The sequence below is a fragment of the Haliotis cracherodii genome, unplaced genomic scaffold (genome assembly GCF_022045235.1).
Source record: "Haliotis cracherodii isolate W230 unplaced genomic scaffold, xgHalCrac1.p SCAF_19, whole genome shotgun sequence".
Taxonomy (NCBI): Eukaryota; Metazoa; Mollusca; class Gastropoda; order Lepetellida; family Haliotidae; genus Haliotis; species Haliotis cracherodii.
This window is the reverse complement of record NW_027266274.1, coordinates 16,973,032-16,994,964: the sequence shown is the minus strand read 5'-3', so window position 1 is coordinate 16,994,964 and position 21,933 is coordinate 16,973,032. Positions and strand designations below refer to the sequence as shown.

The 21,933-nt window shown below is 46.8% G+C and overlaps 1 protein-coding gene across 7 annotated transcripts in view; it reads left to right on the top strand.

Annotated features, from left to right (window-relative positions):
• The window catches only part of LOC139466796 (SCO-spondin-like), an 85,336-nt gene that overhangs the window by 48,539 nt on the left and 14,864 nt on the right, over window positions 1–21,933 (top strand). Inside the window, exons 27-39 of one of the 7 annotated variants that reach the window (XM_071248488.1) lie at window positions 899–1,171; window positions 3,551–3,742; window positions 4,408–4,539; window positions 5,098–5,283; window positions 5,769–6,035; window positions 6,178–6,369; window positions 8,193–8,351; window positions 8,975–9,112; window positions 9,545–9,703; window positions 10,127–10,297; window positions 11,615–11,773; window positions 13,120–13,278; window positions 14,638–14,808. In XM_071248488.1, coding sequence (XP_071104589.1) covers window positions 899–1,171; window positions 3,551–3,742; window positions 4,408–4,539; window positions 5,098–5,283; window positions 5,769–6,035; window positions 6,178–6,369; window positions 8,193–8,351; window positions 8,975–9,112; window positions 9,545–9,703; window positions 10,127–10,297; window positions 11,615–11,773; window positions 13,120–13,278; window positions 14,638–14,808 — 2,358 coding nt within the window. Of the gene's footprint in view, window positions 1–898; window positions 1,172–3,550; window positions 3,743–4,407; window positions 4,540–5,097; window positions 5,284–5,768; window positions 6,036–6,177; window positions 6,370–8,192; window positions 8,352–8,974; window positions 9,113–9,544; window positions 9,704–10,126; window positions 10,298–11,614; window positions 11,774–13,107; window positions 13,279–14,637; window positions 14,809–21,933 lie in introns of all 7 variants that reach the window. The other 6 variants (XM_071248486.1, XM_071248487.1, XM_071248485.1 and 3 more) reach the window with 6 other exon arrangements.

Genomic DNA, 21,933 nt, shown 5'->3' with positions numbered 1-21,933 from the left:
TAAGTTTTACCTCTCTCATGACGTAATGTCCAAGTAAGTATTGCGTCTCTCATGACGTAATGTCTAGGTAAGTGTTACCTCTCATGACGTAATGTCCAAATAAGTATTGCATCTCTCATGACGTAATGTCCAGGTAAGTGTTACCTCTCATGACGTAATGTCCAAATAAGTATTGCGTCTCTCATGACGTAATGTCCAAGTAAGTTTTACCTCTCTCATGACGTAATGTCCAAGTAAGTATTGCGTCTCTCATGACGTAATGTCTAGGTAAGTGTTACCTCTCATGACGTAATGTCCAAATAAGTATTGCATCTCTCATGACGTAATGTCCAGGTAAGTGTTACCTCTCAGAATCAGATTGGCCAGGTTATATATGACATGTTTTGAGTAGGAAGGTACATGTTCGTTTTAATGGTATGAAATATTGTAGTGTAAATGGTTTCAATAATACGCATTTAGAAGTAAGAAGAACATTGGAACATGACATTTCTAATGATAACTACTATTTTATTGTTGGGAACAACGTTTCAGGGCTACTTCTTGCCCTGTAATAGGTGAAAACTCCCCCGAGAAGTCAGTGACGTACACTGAAAGTGCAATGGAGATTGGCATGATTACATTGAACTGAATAGGGGAACAATATAACGCTATAAATCTAACACAGTGACTATAAATCGTATCAGTCCGGACAAGTACAAGCAGCTACACGCGCATGCGCACGCGCACGCACACGCACACGCACACGCACACACATATACATACACACGTGCATGCACGTCGCTATATTAATGCAATAATCTTGGTGGACGCGACGTTAAACCCAATTTCGCCTCACCTGATGCTCATGTTTTCAAGGTTTCCCAGCGTCCATGTTAAATGCCCGTTCATGTTTGTCAAGCCTCAGGGCAGGTTGCCGTCGTCTCCGGTGTGCAGAACGCTCGAGTAGAAGCAGGGGGCCCAATCGTGTTGTCTGCGCAGCTAAATCAACCAGTAGAAACCGGTTGGCAGTGGATGAAGGACGGTGTCCCCATTACCCGGGATACGCGGAACGTGATGACCCGGGACGGCAACATCTACCGCTTAACCAGGCTCCAAGCGAACGTCAACGACACCGGCAACTACACCTTCATCGCTGGAGGGGCGACGTCGGAGGGAGGAGTGTTTGTGTACGGTACGTGTCGTGTCTGTGTTCACTGTAGCCTTGAATGGCACGAAAAAGCTTGGTTACCAAAACTTGCCATTCTGGATTGTAAATGCTATAATTTAAAGTGAGTATGACTTGACGCCGCCTTTAGCAATATTCAAGCCAAAGCACGGCGGGGGACACCAGAAATGGGACTCCACACATTGTACCCATGTCGGGAGTCGAACCCAGCTCTTCGGTGTGACGAGCTAAAGCTTTAACCACTTGGCTACCCGACCAACCCGGTTGTCTCTGATATACTCCGAAGATCATATACCACACATGTTGGTAAATATATGAATATTCACTCATATTCAAGAGATATTAGATTGGTTCGATGCACAAACGGACATACTGGTATGTTGTGTGAACTGATGCTTATAAACGCATCACATGTGACGTCATAGATGTCCAGTCATAGATGACGTCACATGTGATGCGTTTATGAGCATCGGTGTGACTCGAGATGTACCATTTGTCTCGTGCAGACTTAGCGTGTAAAGTTTGGAAATCACGTTCGGCATATCGTGATAAGAATATAGACACTCTGTGGTAACACTCGACTGATTGTCTGTCTTGTCATTAATTGGTACACATTGGAAAGATCTCTTCTTAACGTGCATACATACTTCTCTATATATTTCTATGGTTTGTTTCTTTCGGTGGTGAGTTATCAATTCGATAGTTAATTTATTTGCCGCTGATGCTACAGTTAACGGGGACTGGACAGTTCTATTGACAATATATACTACTCAAAATTTGATAAGGATCGTAGATATTTTTCTTAATAAAAAAACAAAATAACTGCATAACTGGCAATATTGTGTTCAAGTGAAATCAAAAACGTCTCCAACACACGTGCACGTGCATTTCATGCCATGGGAAATGCGTTTCACATCACAGTTCATGCTTTTGCTACCATTGCACGATTTCCAATCAGGCAACGGTGTCTGATTCATTCTGAAACTGTAAACTCAATTGAGTGTTTACACTACGTTTATCTACGCAATGCCCCCTCAACGTGTAAGGCGTCGCCTGACGACAGAACAACTGGGCAGATATATTGGAATGCTTGATGCTGGCTATTCACAACGTGACGTTGCCAATGCACTAAACGTCAGCCAGAGCGTTGTAAGCAGGGCCTGGTCCCGACAGCAATATTTTGGTACAGCAGCACACCGACATGGGGGTGGTCGTCAGAGGTCGACAACCCAACGCCAAGATCATTTTGTGGCTCTTCAGGCACGACGTCATCCCTTCTGGACAGCAACCAGCCTACGTAACAACCTCCTGAACGCCTCGGGGGTGAATGTGTCCACTCAGACGATACGGAATCGTCTTCACAATGCAGGTCTCTACTCGAGAAGGGCATGTGTCCGAATCCCCCTGACTGTTCGACACCGGCGGGAGCGATTGGAATGGGCTGAAGATCATGTCACTTGGACACGGAACGATTGGGTTCCAGTTCTGTTCACCGATGAGTCCAGGTATTGTTTGGACTTTACAGACAGGAGGCAGCGGGTGTGGCGACGACAACGTGAACGTTTCCAGGATGCCAACATCAGTGAACATGACCGTTATGGTGGTCAACAGAGATGGAATCAACAGAGATGTCCTGGAGAGAGGAACAATGACGGGGTTGAGGTACCGGGATGAGATCCTCGATGTGTACGTCAGACCCTACGCTGGTGTTGTTGGCCCTGAGTTCATCCTGATGGATGATAACGCCCGTCCTCATCGCGCCAGGGTGGTTGAGCAGTACCTTGAGCAGGAGACAATTGTCCGCATGGATTGGCCAGCGCGCTCGCCGGACTTGAACCCGATTGAGCATGTATGGAACATGCTGCAGGTTGCCCTTTCACGCCGTAGAGCACAACCCACGACTTTGGCAGAGCTCGGACATGCTCTCGTGGAAGAGTGGAACAACCTTCCCATTGGGAACATCCGGGTGCTTATTGACAGCATATCTCGACGTTGTCAGGCCGTCATTGATGCAAGGGGAGGTCATACTCGATATTGACACTTCATCGACTAAGTGTAATGATGGACTATCCCTCATAACTGTGTAATTCTTTCTCTTGTTTGCTGTTAACATTTTTTAATGAAATGCCTTTTGGTGTTTGCAGATTTCAAACATTCCATATTGATACAAGTTCATGCCGTTCATGAATTTTCATTCATAACATGATTAAACACGTTTCTGAGTCAGAGTCATGTCTTTTGTTATGTTTGTGGTAACTTACACACATATCACCTAGTGATCCTTATCAAATTTTGAGTAGTATATATATTTACACAATGTCTGCTATTGCCATCTTTTTCCATCCAGCGTCACATAATATCTGCTGTTGTCTGTTGATGCTGCAGTTAACGGGGGCTGGACGGAGTGGTCGCCGGCTGTGAGGGTGTGTAGCGCCACGTGCGGTCAGTCGGTCAGTGGGACGGACACGAGGACACGGACGTGCACCAACCCTGTTCCAGTCAATGGCGGAAGCACTTGTGCTGGAAATCCACTAGACATACAAGGCGTTATCTGCCCAATGCCAACATGTGTCAATGGTAAGAAGTGAATCTTCACGGGTCGACAATAAGTAGTGACAGAACGATCAAATAAGGAGTGTTAGCAAAGACAGAACTCTCAAATAGGGAGTGTTACCTACGACAGAACACTCAACTAAGGAGTGTTACCTACGACAGAACACTCAACTAAGGAGTGTTACCTACGACAGAACACTCAACTAAGGAGTGTTACCTACGACAAAACACTCAAATAAGGAGTGTTAGTTACAACGTAACTGTCAAAAAAGGATTGTTATCTACGACAGAAAGCTCAAATAGGGAATGTTAGCTACGACAGAACACTCAAATAAGGACAGTCAGATACGACAAAACACTGACATAAGGAGTGTTACCCACGACAGAACGCTCAAATGAGTTCCACCTATGACAGAACACACAAATACGTGAGGCAAAACGTTGACACAAACAGGTGATGTACACAGTACACTTATAAAGCTGTCACAAACAGGTGATGTACTCAGTACACTTATAAAGCTGTCACAAACAGGTGATGTACACAGTACACTTATAAAGCTGTCACAAACAGGTGATGTACACAGTACACTTATAAAGCTGTCACAAACAGGTGACTAAACATGGCACAGTACACGTTCTGTGAGGCGAGGTTGAGATTAATTTATCATTGTCATGTCTTCAATGTTTAGATTCGTGCGCTTTTAACACTGCTGACCCGGACAACCCGCAAGGCTTCATCGTGACGGTGGGCGGCACCGAGTACAAGTTGAGCTGCGCCCCCGGAACCTCCTACAACCCCTCCACCTGCCTGTGTGACAGAGGTAATGTCCACCCACCTGCCTGTGTGACAGAGGTAATGTCCACCCACCTGCCTGTGTGACAGAGATAATGTCCCCCACCTGCCTGTGTGACAGAGGTAATGTCCCCCACCTGCCTGTGTGACAGAGGTAATGTTCCCCAACCTGTCTGTGTGACAGAGGTAATGTCCCCCACCTGCCTGTGTGACAGAGGTAATGTCCCCCACCTGTCTGTGTGACAGAGGTAATGTCCACCCACCTGCCTGTGTGACAGAGGTAATATCGCCCCCTCCGAATACCTAGGTTAGCTAGATGGGGTATGCGGAGAGAATTTTCACATGCTTTCGTCTGTAATAACACACCAGGTTGGAGACAACGTGTAACTTGTATACTGGAGGTAACATTACTGCATTGTTTGTGTATATTCCTTACTCGGATTCTGGCAGCCATCCACACCTTTATCCCCCCTAGTTAACGTACCCGCCACAGTTCACGCCTCCATTCCTCCTACAATCAGCGTACACCCCTACAGCAACGCACTCCGCCACTATCTTGACACTGATGCCTTTATTCCCAACACAGTTAATGGCGGCTGGGGCAATTGGTCGGCGTACCAGAGGTTCTGCTCTGGGACTTGCGGATCTGTCCCTGGAGTTGAGAACAGGACACGGGAGTGTAACAACCCACCTCCTGGTAATGGCGGAACACCATGCGCAGGCGAATCATCAGATCAGAGAATTGTCACGTGTTCCCTGGCGCCGTGTTCAGGTAGGAAACTCATCACGTGCTAGATTATCATACGATAACTCATAGAGTTTGAACGTGTCACCTGATAGCTTTTACAATAGGACAATGTTGACTTATCAGGGCAGTTGACGTGTCAGCTGATAACTTTTACAGTAGGACAGTGTTGACTTATCAGGGCAGTTGACGTGTCACCTGATAACTTTTACAGTAGGACAATGTTGACTTATCAGGGCAGTTGACGTGTCACCTGATAACTTTCACAGTAGGACAATGTTGACTTCTCAGGGCAGTTGACGTGTCACCTGATAACTTTCACAGTAGGACAATGTTGACTTATCAGGGCAGTTGACGTGTCACCTGATAACTTTCACAGTAGGACAATGTTGACTTATCAGGGCAGTTGACGTGTCACCTGATAACTTTTACTATAGGATGTTGCCTTATCACAGTATCAAACATTCCTGATGTCCTTGTTAAATGCCTGCTTCCTGTTTGTAAACCATCAGGTCAGGTTGCCGTTGTTTCTGGTGTGAAGGACACTCGAGTTGCAGCAGGGGGACCAATCGTGTTGTCTGCGCAGCTAAATCAACCAGTAGAAACAGGTTGGCAGTGGATGAAGGACGGCGTCCCCATTTCCCAGGACACCCGGAACGTGATGACCCGGGACGGCAACGTCTACCGCTTAACCAGGCTCCAAGCGGCGGTCCCCGACACTGGCAAATACACCTTCACAGCTGGAGGGGCGACGTCGGAGGGCACGGTGACGGTGTTTGGTACGTCATGTGTCGGTGTCATATGTAGATGAAGTGGACTGCACAGTTCTTTTTACAACATATATATTTACACAATGTCTGCTAATGCCATCTCTTCCAACCAGCATCACATAATATCTGCTGTTGTCTGTTCATGCTGCAGTTAACGGGGGCTGGACTGAGTGGTCGGCGGCGTTAAGGGCGTGTAGCGCCACGTGCGGTCAGTCGGTCAGCGGGACGGACACGAGGACACGGACGTGTACCAACCCTGTTCCAGTCAATGGAGGAAGCACTTGTGTTGGAAATCCACTAGACATACAATCCATTATCTGCCAAGTGCCAGCATGTGCCACTGGTAAGAAGTGTTATCTCTCTGAGGAAATAATGCGCAGGTTTTATCGGCATACCGATTACTCCTTTGAAGATCCGGATTAGAACTGATCTTCAGCAACACGTGCTTGTCGTAAGGTGAATCAAGTGATCGGATGGTCAGGTTCGCTGTGTTGGGTGAGCTCCGTATCCCAATTGCGTGGATCGATTATTTACAGACAGCTGGACTATTGGTAAGAACGGCGTAAAATAAGGGATGCCAATTCATGTGTGTTGTCTGTTATCACTTCCGGTTGAGTCGGTTCACTGAGAAACAGCTGAGAACCCCCACCTTGCCCTTCCGTGTGACTTGATGCTTCCATCAGAGTAGACAGCTTACCTGTTTCAAAGCAGTAGATATTTGTTTTAAAATTTTGTTAGCCTCTGGTGTCTCAATGTCCTGATCTCGCGCACGTAAAATCTCCCTGTGACTGCACATGTTCCGCCAGTGGAGTGTTTCCATGGGCCTCTCTCTCTCTCTGTGTGCGTGTGTGCGTGTGTGTGTGTGCGTGTGTGTGTGTGTGTGTGTGTGTGTGTGTGTGTGTGTGTGTGTGTGTGTGTGTGTGTGTTTGTACATGCATGTGTACGTGAGTGTATGCATGGGTGTGTGCCTGACCGTGTGCGTGAGCGTGTGCATGTGCATGTGCATGTGTTTGTACATGCGGGGATGTAGACGTGTGTTTTCACATGCAGGTGAACGTGGGTGTGTGGGTGTGTTATTGGGTGTGCGTGTGTTTGCATATGCAGGTGTACGTGGGTGTGTGGGTGTGTACGTGGGTGTGTGGGTGTGTACGTGGGTATGCATGTGTTTGCACATGCAGGTGTACGTGGGTGTGTGGGTGTGCTTGTACATGCATGTGTGCTTGAGTGCGTGGGTGTGTGCGCATATGGTTCTGTGCATTCGTGCGTGGATGTGTGTTTTGATGCCTGCGTGTATGGTTGTGTGCAAGGGTGTGTGGATGTGTTTATGTTTTGATGTGTGCGATTGTTGTTGTGTGCGAAGGTGCGTCTAGATGACTGGGGGACCGAACATGTAAGTTCCGAGAGTTTGGTGCCAGCGTGTGTCAGCCACCAGTGAAAATCTACACCAGACATACAGTGCCTGTTCGTGAGTAGAACGAGTAGAACCACTGCTCCACATGCTGACCTTTCAGTCTATGTAATTAGTAGTATATCAGCGTCCAACAGGAATCCATAAAGGGGCTAAATGAAAGATTAAGCAGATGACATTAAGTTTGATGAGTCTCAATCTTCACAGTCTTCAGCAAAACACATCTGCAAGAGACCGCCTCCGTGGTCTAGTGGTAGAGCGTCCGACGGGAGAGCGGAAGGTCCGGGGTTCGATCCCCGGCCGCGTCATACCAAAAGATGGTACATATTGTTACCCTGCCTGGCGCTCGGCATTAAAGGGCTAAAGCAAGGACTGGTCGGCTCGGAGTCAGTATATTGTGTCTGAGTGGGGTATCCATGTTAAACTGCGGCATGATATCTCAGTGAGCTAGCACTATAAATCGGCATCAGTCCGGATTGGTACAAGCAGCCACACACACACACACACGTGCATGCACGTCGCTATATAAGCGCAATAATCTTGGACGCGACGTTAAACCCAATTTCACCTCACCTCACCTCACATCTGCAAGAAGACCGACTTAAAACTGAATGTTTAATGTCTGATCATTCAAAACAACTGGCACAAGCTGGGCATACCTTAGTTATTTAGTAGCTGGTCCAACAGGCGGTGCGCCATACTGCGCTGATCTATAGGGGTTACGTATGTCAAAGAACTCTCTTGCCTTCCATTGTCAGGGTGGGGACAATGGTCCTTCTGGAGACGCCACTGTTCAGCCACGTGTGGAGGGTCTGTCCCTGGTGTAGAGAACAGGACCCGAGAGTGTCTGACCCAGCCCTGCACAGGGAACCCCAGTGAACAGAGAGTTGCAACATGTACCCTAAACCAGTGTACAGGTATGTTTGATTGTTGTACCGCCAGGTACATGCAATTGTTGTACCACAACCAGGCGCATGTAATTGTTTTACCACCAGGTACATTTCATGTCAATGTAGTTTTCCATGTGTGGGCTCGGGCTTGTTAACGCAGTTTACATGTCTTTCATGTGTGGTTTCGAGCATGTCAATGTATTTAACGTGTTCTCCTCGAGAGGCCTCGACTTTGTCAATGTAGTTTACATGATTTCAATGTGTGGCCTTGAGTTTGTGAACGTTTTTTGAAGGCGACTTCGAGTCTGTCAATGTAGTTTAAGTATTCTTCCTGAGTTCTTGCGTGTTCTACATGTGTTGCGTCGAGATAGTCAATGTAGTTTACATGTCTTCCGTGTGTGACCTAAGAGACAAAAATATTCTCCGATGCAATTCCCTATTTAAGGGTCATTGTATTTTTAAAATTCCTTTACATGTTTCGTAAAGGATGCCACACGTGTGGCAGGATATTCTCACCTTTTCATTGAACTGGCTTCATTACTCTTTGATAATGATTCATAAACACATGCTTGTGTTGAAATAATACAATAAACTGTGTTTTAGCAGAGAATTTTATAATTATGGATTTTTCATATATATTTTATCCTCAGGTGCCTGCAGTACTAACAGTGCAGACCCGGACAACGCATTCGGTTACATAATGAGGTCTGACAATGCCATTTACAGGGTCAACTGCCCTGATGGGAACACCTTCAACCCCAGCACGTGCCTCTGTAACAATTCTACTGGTAATAAAGGCCTCGTAATATACTGCATACATTTAAATTTCATTGTTCGGGTAGTGAACAGACATCAATGTTTCATTGTTCGAGTAGTGAACAGACATCAATGTTTCATTGTTCGGGTAATGAACAGACATCCATGTTTTCATTATTCAGGTAGTGAACAGACATCCATGTTTTCATTATTCAGATAGTGAACAGATACCTATGTTCCATTGTTCAGACAGTAAACAGAGATCCATGTTTCATAAAACGTATCTTTGTTACATTGCTCAGGAAGCATACATATTTGCCAGACGGTACAGGTAACAGACAATGCCTCAACGACATTTGTATATAATGACAGAACAAAGGTAACTCTTAACAACAGTGCCAGGTCCAGATAATGCTGCAGTATTATATAAAACTTTGGGCCCTACAGACAAAGTTTTTGTTCAGGTTGGGGAGAATGGTCCTTCTGGAGACGCTACTGTTCAGCCACGTGTGGAGGGGCGGTTCCTGGTGTAGAGAACAGGACCCGAGAGTGTCTGACCCAGCCCTGCACAGGGAACCCCAGTGAACAGAGAGTTGTCACATGCACCCTAAACCAGTGTACAGGTATGTTTGATTGTTGTACCACCACCAGGTGGGAGTGATTGTTGTACTACCACCAGGTATGTGTGATTGTTGTACCACCGTCAGATACGTGTGATTGTTGAACCACAACCAGGTATTAGTAATTGTAGTGCCACCACCAGGTACGTGTGATTGTTATACCACCACCAGGTACGTGTGATTGTTGTACCACCGCCAGGTGTGTGTGATTGTTGTACCACCACCAGGTACGTGTGATTGTTGTACCATCATCAGGTATGTGTGATTGTTGTACCACCACCAGGTTCGTGTGATTGTTATACCACAACAATAGGTTACAGACGGCCGTCATATAGCTGGAATATTGCTGTGTGCGACGTTAAAGATCAAACAAACATACACACATGTGCTTGATGTAACCCCAGGAACATATGATTGTTGCACCAGCTGTAGGTGCAGGTTGGGGAGAATGGTCCACATGGAGACGCCACTGTTCAGCCACGTGTGGAGGGGCGGTTCCTGGTGTAGAGAACAGGACCCGAGAGTGTCTGACCCCGCCCTGCACAGGGAACTCCAATGACCAGAGAGTTGCAACATGCACCCTTAACCAGTGTACAGGTACGTGTTATAGTAATACCAGTGCCAGGTACTTGTGATTGTTGTACCACCAGGTACGTGTTATTGATGTACCACCAGGTAGGTGTTATAGTAGTACCACTGCCAGGTACGTGTGATTGTTGTACCACCAGGTACGTGTGATTGTTGTACCACCAGGTACGTGTTATAGTAATACCACTGCCAGGTACGTGTGATTGTTGTACCACCAGGTACGTGTGATTAATGTACCACCAGGTACGTGTTATAGTAATACCACTGCCAGGTACGTGTGGTTGTTGTACCACCAGGTACGTGTGATTAATGTACCACCAGGTACGTGTTATAGTAATACCACTGCCAGGTACGTGTGGTTGTTGTACCACCAGGTACGTGTGATTGTTGTACCACCAGGTACGTGTTATAGTAATACAACTGCCAGGTACGTGTAATTGATGTACCACCAGGTACGTGTTATAGTAATACAACTGCCAGGTACATGTGATTGTTGTACCACCAGGTACGTGTGATTGTTGTGCCACCACCAGGTACGTGTGATTGTTGTACCACCAGGTACGTGTTATAGTAGTACAACTGCCAGGTATGTATGCTTGATGTACCACCAGGTACGTGTGATTGTTGTACCACCAAGTACGTGTTATAGTAGTACAACTGCCAGGTATGTATGCTTGATGTACCAGCAGGTACGTGTGATTGTTGTACCAGCAGGTACGTGTGATTGTTGTACCACCAGGGACGTGTTATTGATGTACATCCAGGTACGTGTGATTGTTGTACCACCAGGTACGTGTGATTGATGTACAACCAGGTACGTGTGATTGTTGTACCAGCAGGTACGTGTGATTGTTGTACCACCAGGGACGTGCGATTGATGTACATCCAGGTACGTGTGATTGTTGTACCACCAGGTACGTGTGATTGATGTACAACCAGGTACGTGTGATTGTTGTATCACCAGGTACGTGTGATTGTTGTACCACCAGGTATGTGTGATTGATGTACAGACAGGTACGTGTTCTTGTGGTACCACCAGGTACGTGTGATTGATGTACAGACAGGTACGTGTGATTGATGTACAGACAGGTACGTGTGCTTGTGGTACCACCAGGTACGTGTGATTGTTGTACCACCAGGTACGTGTGATTGATGTACAGACAGGTACGTGTGATTGTTGTACCACCAGGTACGTGTGATTGATGTACAGACAGGTACGTGTGATTGTTGTACCACCAGGTACGTGTGATTGTTGTACCACCAGGTCCAGGTAATGCTGCATTATTATATAAAACTTTAGGCGATACAGACAAAATTTTTGTTTAGGTTGGGGAGAATGGTCCTTCTGGAGACGCTACTGTTCAGCCACGTGTGGAGGGGCGGTTCCTGGTGTAGAGAACAGGACCCGAGAGTGTCTGACCCAGCCCTGCACAGGGAACTCCAATGACCAGAGAGTTGCCACATGCACCCTTAACCAGTGTCCAGGTACGTGTTATAGTAATACCAGTGCCAGGTACGTGTGATTGACGTACCACCAGGTATGTGTGATTGTTGTACCACCAGGTACGTGTTATAGTAATACAACTGCCAGGTACGTGTGATTGATGTACCACCAGGTACATGTTATAGTTATACCACTGCCAGGTACGTGTGATTGATGTACCACCAGGTACGTGTTATAGTAATACCACTGCCAGGTACGTGTGATTGTCGTACCACCAGGTGCGTGTGATTGTTGTACCACCAGGTATGTATGAGTGTTGTACCACCACCAGGTACGTGTCATTGTAGTACCACCAGGTACGTGTGATTGTTGTACCACTGCCAGGTATGTATGATTGTTGTACCACCATCAGGTATGATGATTGTTGTACTACTACCAGGTACGTGTGATTGTTGTACCATCACCAGATATGTATGAATGTTGTACCACCACCAGGTATGTGTGATTGTTGTGCCACCATAAAGTATGTATGATTGTTGTACCACCAGGTACGTGTGATAGTAATACCACTGCCAGGTACGTGTGATTGACGTACCACCAGGTACGTGTGATAGTAATACCACTGCCAGGTACGTGTGATTGACGTACCACCAGGTACGTGTGATAGTAATACCACTGTCAGGTACGTGTGATTGACGTACCACCAGGTACGTGTGATTGTTGTACCACCAGGTACGTTTTATAGTAATACCACTGCCAGGTACGTGTGATTGTTGTACCGCCAGGTATGTGTCATAGTAATACCAGTACCAGGTACTTGTGATTGTTGTACCACCAGGTATGTGTGATTGTTGTACCACCACCAGCTATGTATGATTGTTGTACCACCATCAGGTACGTGTGATTGTTCTACCAACACCAGGTGCGTGTGATTGTTCTACCACCACCCGGTGCGTGTGATTGTTGTACCACCACCAGGTACGTGTGATTGTTCTACCAACACCAGGTGCGTGTGATTGTTGTACCACCAGGTACGTGTGATTGTTGTACCACCACCAGGGACCCGTGAAGATCCGGGGTAGAATAGGTCTTCTGCAGCCAATGCTTTCCTTAAAAGGTGACTATGCTTGTTGGAAGAGGCAACTAACGGATCGGGTGGTCAGGCTTGCTGACTTGGTTGATGCATGTCATCGTGTCCCAATTGCATGGATGGATGCTCATGATGTCAGTCACAGGATTTTCTGGTCTAGCCTCGATAGGTTACAAATAGACGGCTGTCATATAGCTGGAATATTGCTGTGTGCGACGTTAAAGAACAAACAAACATACAAACATGTGGTTGTTGTAACCTCAGGAACAATGATTGTTGCACCAGCTGTAGGTGCAGGTTGGGGAGAATGGTCCATCTGGAGACGCCACTGTTCAGCCACGTGTGGAGGGGCGGTTCCTGGTGTAGAAAACAGGACCCGAGAGTGTCTGACCCAGCCCTGCACAGGGAACTCCAATGACCAGAGAGTTGCCACATGCACCCTTAACCAGTGTCCAGGTACGTGTTATAGTAATACCAGTGCCAGGTACGTGTGATTGACGTACCACCAGGTATGTGTGATTGTTGTACCACCAGGTACGTGTTATAGTAATACAACTGCCAGGTACGTGTGATTGATGTACCACCAGGTACATGTTATAGTTATACCACTGCCAGGTACGTGTGATTGATGTACCACCAGGTACGTGTTATAGTAATACCACTGCCAGGTACGTGTGATTGTCGTACCACCAGGTGCGTGTGATTGTTGTACCACCAGGTATGTATGAGTGTTGTACCACCACCAGGTACGTGTCATTGTAGTACCACCAGGTACGTGTGATTGTTGTACCACTGCCAGGTATGTATGATTGTTGTACCACCATCAGGTATGATGATTGTTGTACTACTACCAGGTACGTGTGATTGTTGTACCATCACCAGATATGTATGAATGTTGTACCACCACCAGGTATATGTGATTGTTGTGCCACCATAAAGTATGTATGATTGTTGTACCACCAGGTACGTGTGATAGTAATACCACTGCCAGGTACGTGTGATTGACGTACCACCAGGTACGTGTGATAGTAATACCACTGTCAGGTACGTGTGATTGACGTACCACCAGGTACGTGTGATAGTAATACCACTGCCAGGTACGTGTGATTGACGTACCACCAGGTACGTGTGATAGTAATACCACTGTCAGGTACGTGTGATTGACGTACCACCAGGTACATGTGATTGTTGTACCACCAGGTACGTTTTATAGTAATACCACTGCCAGGTACTTGTGATTGTTGTACCACCAGGTATGTGTGATTGTTGTACCACCACCAGCTATGTATGATTGTTGTACCACCATCAGGTACGTGTGGTTGTTGTACCACCAGGTACGTGTGATTGTTGTACCACCACCAGGTATGTGTGATTGTTGTACCACCACCAGGTACGTGTGATTGTTCTACCAACACCAGGTGCGTGTGATTGTTCTACCACCACCCGGTGCGTGTGATTGTTGTACCACCAGGTACGTGTGATTGTTGTACCACCACCAGGGACCCGTGAAGATCCGGGGTAGAATAGGTCTTCTGCAGCCAATGCTTTCCTTAAAAGGTGACTATGCTTGTTGGAAGAGGCGACTAACGGATCGGGTGTTCAGGCTTGCTGACTTGGTTGATGCATGTCATCGTGTCCCAATTGCATGGATGGATGCTCATGATGTCAATCACAGGATTTTCTGGTCTAGCCTCGATAGGTTACAAATAGACGGCTGTCATATAGCTGGAATATTGCTGTGTGCGACGTTAAAGAACAAACAAACATACAAACATGTGGTTGTTGTAACCTCAGGAACAATGATTGTTGCACCAGCTGTAGGTGCAGGTTGGGGAGAATGGTCCATCTGGAGACGCCACTGTTCAGCCACGTGTGGAGGGGCGGTTCCTGGTGTAGAGAACAGGACCCGAGAGTGTCTGACCCAGCCCTGCACAGGGAACTCCAATGACCAGAGAGTTGCCACATGCACCCTTAACCAGTGTCCAGGTACGTGTTATAGTAATACCAGTGCCAGGTACGTGTGATTGACGTACCACCAGGTATGTGTGATTGTTGTACCACCAGGTACGTGTTATAGTAATACAACTGCCAGGTACGTGTGATTGATGTACCACCAGGTACATGTTATAGTTATACCACTGCCAGGTACGTGTGATTGATGTACCACCAGGTACGTGTTATAGTAATACCACTGCCAGGTACGTGTGATTGTCGTACCACCAGGTGCGTGTGATTGTTGTACCACCAGGTATGTATGAGTGTTGTACCACCACCAGGTACGTGTCATTGTAGTACCACCAGGTACGTGTAATTGTTGTACCACCAGGTACGTGTTATAGTAGTACCACTGCCAGGTACGTGTGATTGTTGTACCACCAGGTACGTGTGATTGTTGTACCACCAGGTACGTGTTATTGTTGTACAACCAGGTACGTGTGATTGATGTACCACCAGGTACGTGTTATAGTAGTACCACTGCCAGGTACGTGTGATTGTTGTTCCACTACCAGGTACGTGTGATTGTAGTACCACCACCAGGTGCGAGTGATTATTGTTCCACCACCAGGTGCGTGTGATTGTTGTTCCACCACCAGGTGGGTGTGATTGTACCACCACCAGGTGCATGTGATTGTTGTACCACCACCAGGTGGGTGTGATTGTTGTTCCACCACCAGGTGCTTGTGATTGTTCTTCCGTCATGTACGGGTCATTGTACCACCACCAGGTATGTATTATTGTTGTACCACCATGTACGGGTGATTGTACCACCATCGGGTATGTGTGATTGTTGTTCCACCACCAGGTATGTGTGATTGTTGTACCACCATCAGGTATGTATTATTGTAGTACCACCACCAGGTATGAGTGATTGTTGTACCACCAGGTACGGGTGATTGTTCCACCACCAGGTATGAGTGATTGTTGTACCACCACCTGGTACGTGTGATTGTTGTTCCACCACCAGATACGTGTGATTGTTGTACCACCATCAGGTACGTTTGATTGTTGTAGTAGCACCACCAGGTATGTGTGATTGTTGTAGTACCCCCACCAGGAATGTGTGATTGTTGTACCACCACCAGGTACGTGTGATTTATGTACCACCACCAGGTATGAGTGATTGTTGTACCACCACCAGGTATGAGTGACTGTTGTACCACCATCAGGTATGTGTGATTGTTGTACCTCCACCAGGTATGTGTGATTGTAGTACCACCACCAGGTATGAGTGAGTGTTGTACCACAAGGTATGTGGTGATTGTTGTACCACCACCAGGTGTGTTTGATTTACGTACCACCACCAGTTATGAGTGATTGTTGTTCCACCACCAGGTACGTGTGATTGTTGTACCACAATCAGGTATGTGTGATTGTTGTTCCACCACCAGGTACGTGTGATTCTACCACCACCAGGTACGTGTGATTGTTGTACCACCACCAGGTGGGTGTGATTGTTGTACCACCACCAGGTGCTTGTGATTATTGTTCCACCACTAGGTATGTGTGATTGTTGTACCACCACCAGGTGGGTGTGATTGTTGTTCCACCACCAGGTGTGTGTGATTGTTGTACCACCATGTACGGGTCATTGTACCACCACCAGGTATGTGTTATTGTTGTACCACCATGTGCGGGTGATTGTACCACCATCGGGTATATGTGATTGTTGTTCCACAACCAGGTATGTGTGATTGTTGTACCACCATCAGGTATGTATTATTGTAGTACCACCACCAGGTATGAGTGATTGTTGTACCACCAGGTACGGGTGATTGTTCCACCACCAGGTATGAGTGATTGTTGTACCACCACCAGGTACGTGTGATTGTTGTTGCACCACCAGATACGTGTGATTGTTGTACCACCATCAGGTACGTTTGATTGTTGTAGTAGCACCACCAGGTATGTGTGATTGTTGTAGTACCCCCACCAGGAATGTGTGATTGTTGTACCACCACCAGGTATGAGTGATTGTTGTACCACCACCAGATATGAGTGACTGTTGTACCACAACCAGGTACGTGTGATTGTTGTACCACCACCAGGTATGTGTGATTGTAGTACCACCATCAGGTACGTGTGATTGTTGTAACACAAGGTATGTGTGATTGTTGTACCACCACCAGGTGTGTGTGATTTACGTACCACCACCAGTTATGAGTGATTGTTGTTCCACCACCAGGTACGTGTGATTGTTGTACCACCATCAGGTATGTGTGATTGTTGTTCCACCACCAGGTACGTGTTATTGTTGTGCCACCATCGGGTATGTGTGATTGTAGTGCAACCACCAGGTGCGTGTGATTGTTGTACCACCATCAGGTATGTGTTATTGTTGTCCCACCAGGTACGGGTGATTGTTCCACCACCAGGTATGTGTGATTGTTGTACCACCACCAGGTACGTGTGAGTGATTGTTCCACCACCAGGTGTGTGTGATTGTTGTACCACCACCAGGTACGGGATATTGTTCCACCACCAGGTATGTGTGATTGTTGTTCCACCACCAGGTATGTGTGATTGTAGTACCACCACCAGGTATGTGTGATTGTTGTTCCACCTCCAGGTATGTGTGATTGTTGTACCACCATCAGGTATGTGTGATTGTTGTTCCACCACCAGGTATGAGTGATTTTTGTACCACCAGGTATGTGTGATTGTTGTACCACCATCAGGTATGTGTGATTGTTGTTCCACCACCAGGTATGAGTGATTGTTGTACCACCAGGTACGGGTGATTGTTCCACCACCAGGTATGAGTGATTGTTGTACCACCACCAGGTATGTGTGATTGTTGTACCACCACCAGGTATGAGTGATTGTTGTACCACCAGGTTCGTGTGATTGTTCCACCATCGGGTATGTGTGATTGTTGTTCCACCACCAGGTACGGGTGATTGTTCCACCACCAGGTATGAGTGATTTATGTACCACTATCAGGTACGTGTGATTGTTGTACAACCACCAGGTACGTGTGATTGTTGTTCCACCACCAGGTATGTGTGATTGTAGTACCACCATTAGGTGCGTGTGATTGTTGTAGTACCACCACCAGGTATGTTGTGATTGTTGTTCCACCATCAGGTGCGTATGATTGTTGTACCACCACCAGGTGGGTGTGATTGTTGTTCCACCACTAGGTATGTGTGATTGTTGTTCCACCATCAGGTGGGTGTGATTGTTGTACCACCACCAGGTGCGTGTGATTATTGTTCCACCACTAGGTATGTGTGATTGTTGTACCACCACCAGGTGGGTGTGATTGTTGTTCCACCACCAGGTGCGTGTGATTGTTGTACCACCATGTACGGGTCATTGTACCACCACCAGGTATGTGTTATTGTTGTACCACAATGTACGGGTGATTGTACCGCCATCGGGTATGTGTGATTGTTGTTCCACCACCAGGTATGTGTGATTGTTGTACCACCATCAGGTATGTATTATTGTAGGACCACCACCAGGTATGAGTGATTGTTTTACCACCAGGTACGTGTGATTGTTGTACCACCACCAGGTATGTGTGATTGTAGTACCACCACCAGGTATGTGTGATTGTTGTACCACCATCAGGTATGTATTATTGTAGTACCACCACCAGGTATGAGTGATTGTTGTACCACCAGGTACGGGTGATTGTTCCACCACCAGGAATGAGTGATTGTTGTACCACCACCTGGTACGTGTGATTGTTGTTCCACCACCAGATACGTGTGATTGTTGTACCACCATCAGGTACGTTTGATTTTTTTAGTACCACCACCAGGTATGTGTGATTGTTGTAGTACCCCCACCAGGAATGTGTGATTGTTGTACCACCACCAGGTACGTGTGATTTATGTACCACCACCAGGTATGAGTGATTGTTGTACCACCACCAGGTATGAGTGACTGTTGTACCACCACCAGGTACGTGTGATTGTTGTACCACCACCAGGTACGTGTGATTGTTGTACCACCACCAGGTATGAGTGATTGTTGTACCACCACCAGGTATGAGTGACTGTTGTACCACCACCTGGTACGTGTGATTGTTGTACCACCACCAGGTATGTGTGATTGTTGTACCACCACCAAGTATGTGTGATTGTAGTACCACCACCAAGTATGTGTGATTGTTGTACCACCATCAGGTTTGTGTGATTGTTGTTCCACCTCCAGGTATGTGTGATTGTAGTGCCACCACCAGGTATGAGTGATTGTTGTACCACCACCAGGTACGGGTGATTGTTGTACCACCACCAGGTATGTGTGATTGTTGTTCCACCACCAGGTATGAGTGATTGTTGTACCACCACCAGGTATGTGTGATTGTTGTTCCACCACCAGGTATGAGTGATTGTTGTACCACCAGGTTCGTGTGATTGTTCCACCATCAGGTATGTGTGATTGTTGTTCCACCACCAGGTACGGGTGATTGTTCCACCACCAGGTATGAGTGATTTATGTACCACTATAAGGTACGTGTGATTGTTGTACAACCACCAGGTACGTGTGATTGTTGTTCCACCACCAGGTATGTGTGATTGTAGTACCACCACCAGGTATGTTGTGATTGTTGTTCCACCATCAGGTGCGTGTGATTGTTGTACCACCACCAGGTGGGTGTGATTGTTGTTCCACCACTAGGTATGTGTGATTGTTGTTCCACCATCAGGTGCGTGTGATTGTTGTACCACCACCAGGTGCGTGTGATTATTGTTCCACCACTAGGTATGTGTGATTGTAGTACCACCATCAGGTATGTGTGATTGTTGTTCCACCACCAGGTATGAGTGATTGTTGTACCACCACCAGGTACGGGTGATTGTTGTACCACCACCAGGTATGTGTGATTGTTGTTCCACCACCAGGTATGAGTGATTGTTGTACCACCACCAGGTATGAGTGATTGTTGTTCCACCACCAGGTATGAGTGATTGTTCCACCACCAGGTTCGTGTGATTGTTCCACCATCGGGTTTGTGTGATTGTTGTTCCACCACCAGGTATGTGTGATTGTTGTTCCACCACCAGGTATGAGTGATTGTTGTACCACCACCAGGTATGAGTGATTGTTGTTCCACCACCAGGTATGAGTGATTGTTCCACCACCAGGTTCGTGTGATTGTTCCACCATCGGGTTTGTGTGATTGTTGTTCCACCACCAGGTATGTGTGATTGTTGTTCCACCACCAGGTATGAGTGATTGTTGTACCACCAGGTTCGTGTGATTGTTCCACCATCGGGTATGTGTGATTGTTGTTCCACCACCAGGTATGAGTGATTGTTGTACCACCACCAGGTACGGGTGATTGTTCCACCACCAGGTATGAGTGATTTATGTACCACTATCAGGTACGTGTGATTGTTGTACAACCACCAGGTACGTGTGATTGTTGTTCCACCACCAGGTATGTGTGATTGTAGTACCACCACCAGGTATGTTGTGATTGTTGTTCCACCATCTGGTGCGTGTGATTGTTGTACCACCACCAGGTGGGTGTGATTGTTGTTCCACCACTAGGTATGTGTGATTGTTGTTCCACCATCAGGTGCGTGTGATTGTTGTACCACCACCAGGTGCGTGTGATTATTGTTCCACCACTAGGTATGTGTGATTGTTGTACCACCACCAGGTGGGTGTGATTGTTGTTCCACCACCAGGTGCGTGTGATTGTTGTACCACCATGTACGGGTCATTGTACCACCACCAGGTATGTGTTATTGTTGTACCACAATGTACGGGTGATTGTACCGCCATCGGGTATGTGTCATTGTTGTTCCACCATCAGGTATGTATTATTGTAGGACCACCACCAGGTATGAGTGATTGTTGTACCACCAGGTACGTGTGATTGTTGTACCACCACCAGGTATGTGTGATTGTTGTACCACCATCAGGTATGTATTATTGTAGTACCACCACCAGGTATGAGTGATTGTTGTACCACCAGGTACGGGTGATTGTTCCACCACCAGGTATGAGTGATTGTTGTACCACCACCTGGTACGTGTGATTGTTGTTCCACCACCAGATACGTGTGATTGTTGTACCACCATCAGGTACGTTTGATTGTTGTAGTACCACCACCAGGTATGTGTGATTGTTGTAGTACCCCCACCAGGAATGTGTGATTGTTGTACCACCACCAGGTACGTGTGATTTATGTACCACCACCAGGTATGAGTGATTGTTGTACCACCACCAGGTATGAGTGACTGTTGTACCACCACCAGGTATGTGTGATTGTTGTTCAACCACCAGGTATGAGTGACTGTTGTACCACCACCAGGTACGTGTGATTTATGTACCACCACCAGGTATGTGTGATTGTTGTTCCACCACCAGGTATGTGTGATTGTAGTACCACCACCAGGTATGTGTGATTGTTGTACCACAACCAGGTATGTGTGATTGTTGTTCCACCACCAGGTATGTGTGATTGTTGTACCACCACCAGGTATGAGTGATTGTTGTTCCACCACCAGGTACGTGTGATTGTTGTACCACCAGGTACGGGTGATTGTTCCACCACCAGGTATGAGTGATTTATGTACCACCACCAGGTACGTGTGATTGTTGTACCACCATCAGGTATGTGTGATTGTTGTTCCACCACCAGGTACGTGTTATTGTTGTGCCACCATCGGGTATGTGTGATTGTAGTGCAACCACCAGGTGCGTGTGATTGTTGTACCACCATCAGGTATGTGTGATTGTTGTACCACCACCAGGTATGAGTGATTGTAGTACCACCACCAGGTATGTGTGATTGTAGTACCACCATCAGGTATGTGTGATTGTTGTACCACCACCAGGTATGAGTGATTGTAGTACCACCATCAGGTATGTGTGATTGTTGTACCACCAGGTACGGGTGATTGTTCCACCACCAGGTATGAGTGATTTATGTACCACCACCAGTTATGAGTGACTTATGTACCACCACCAGGTATGTGTGATTGTTGTTCCACCACCAGGTATGTGTGATTGTAGTACCACCACCAGGTATGTGTTATTGTTGTTCCACCACCAGGTATGTGTGATTGTAGTACCACCACCAGGTATGTGTGATTGTAGTACCACCATCAGGAATGTGTGATTGTTGTACCACCACCAGGTATGAGT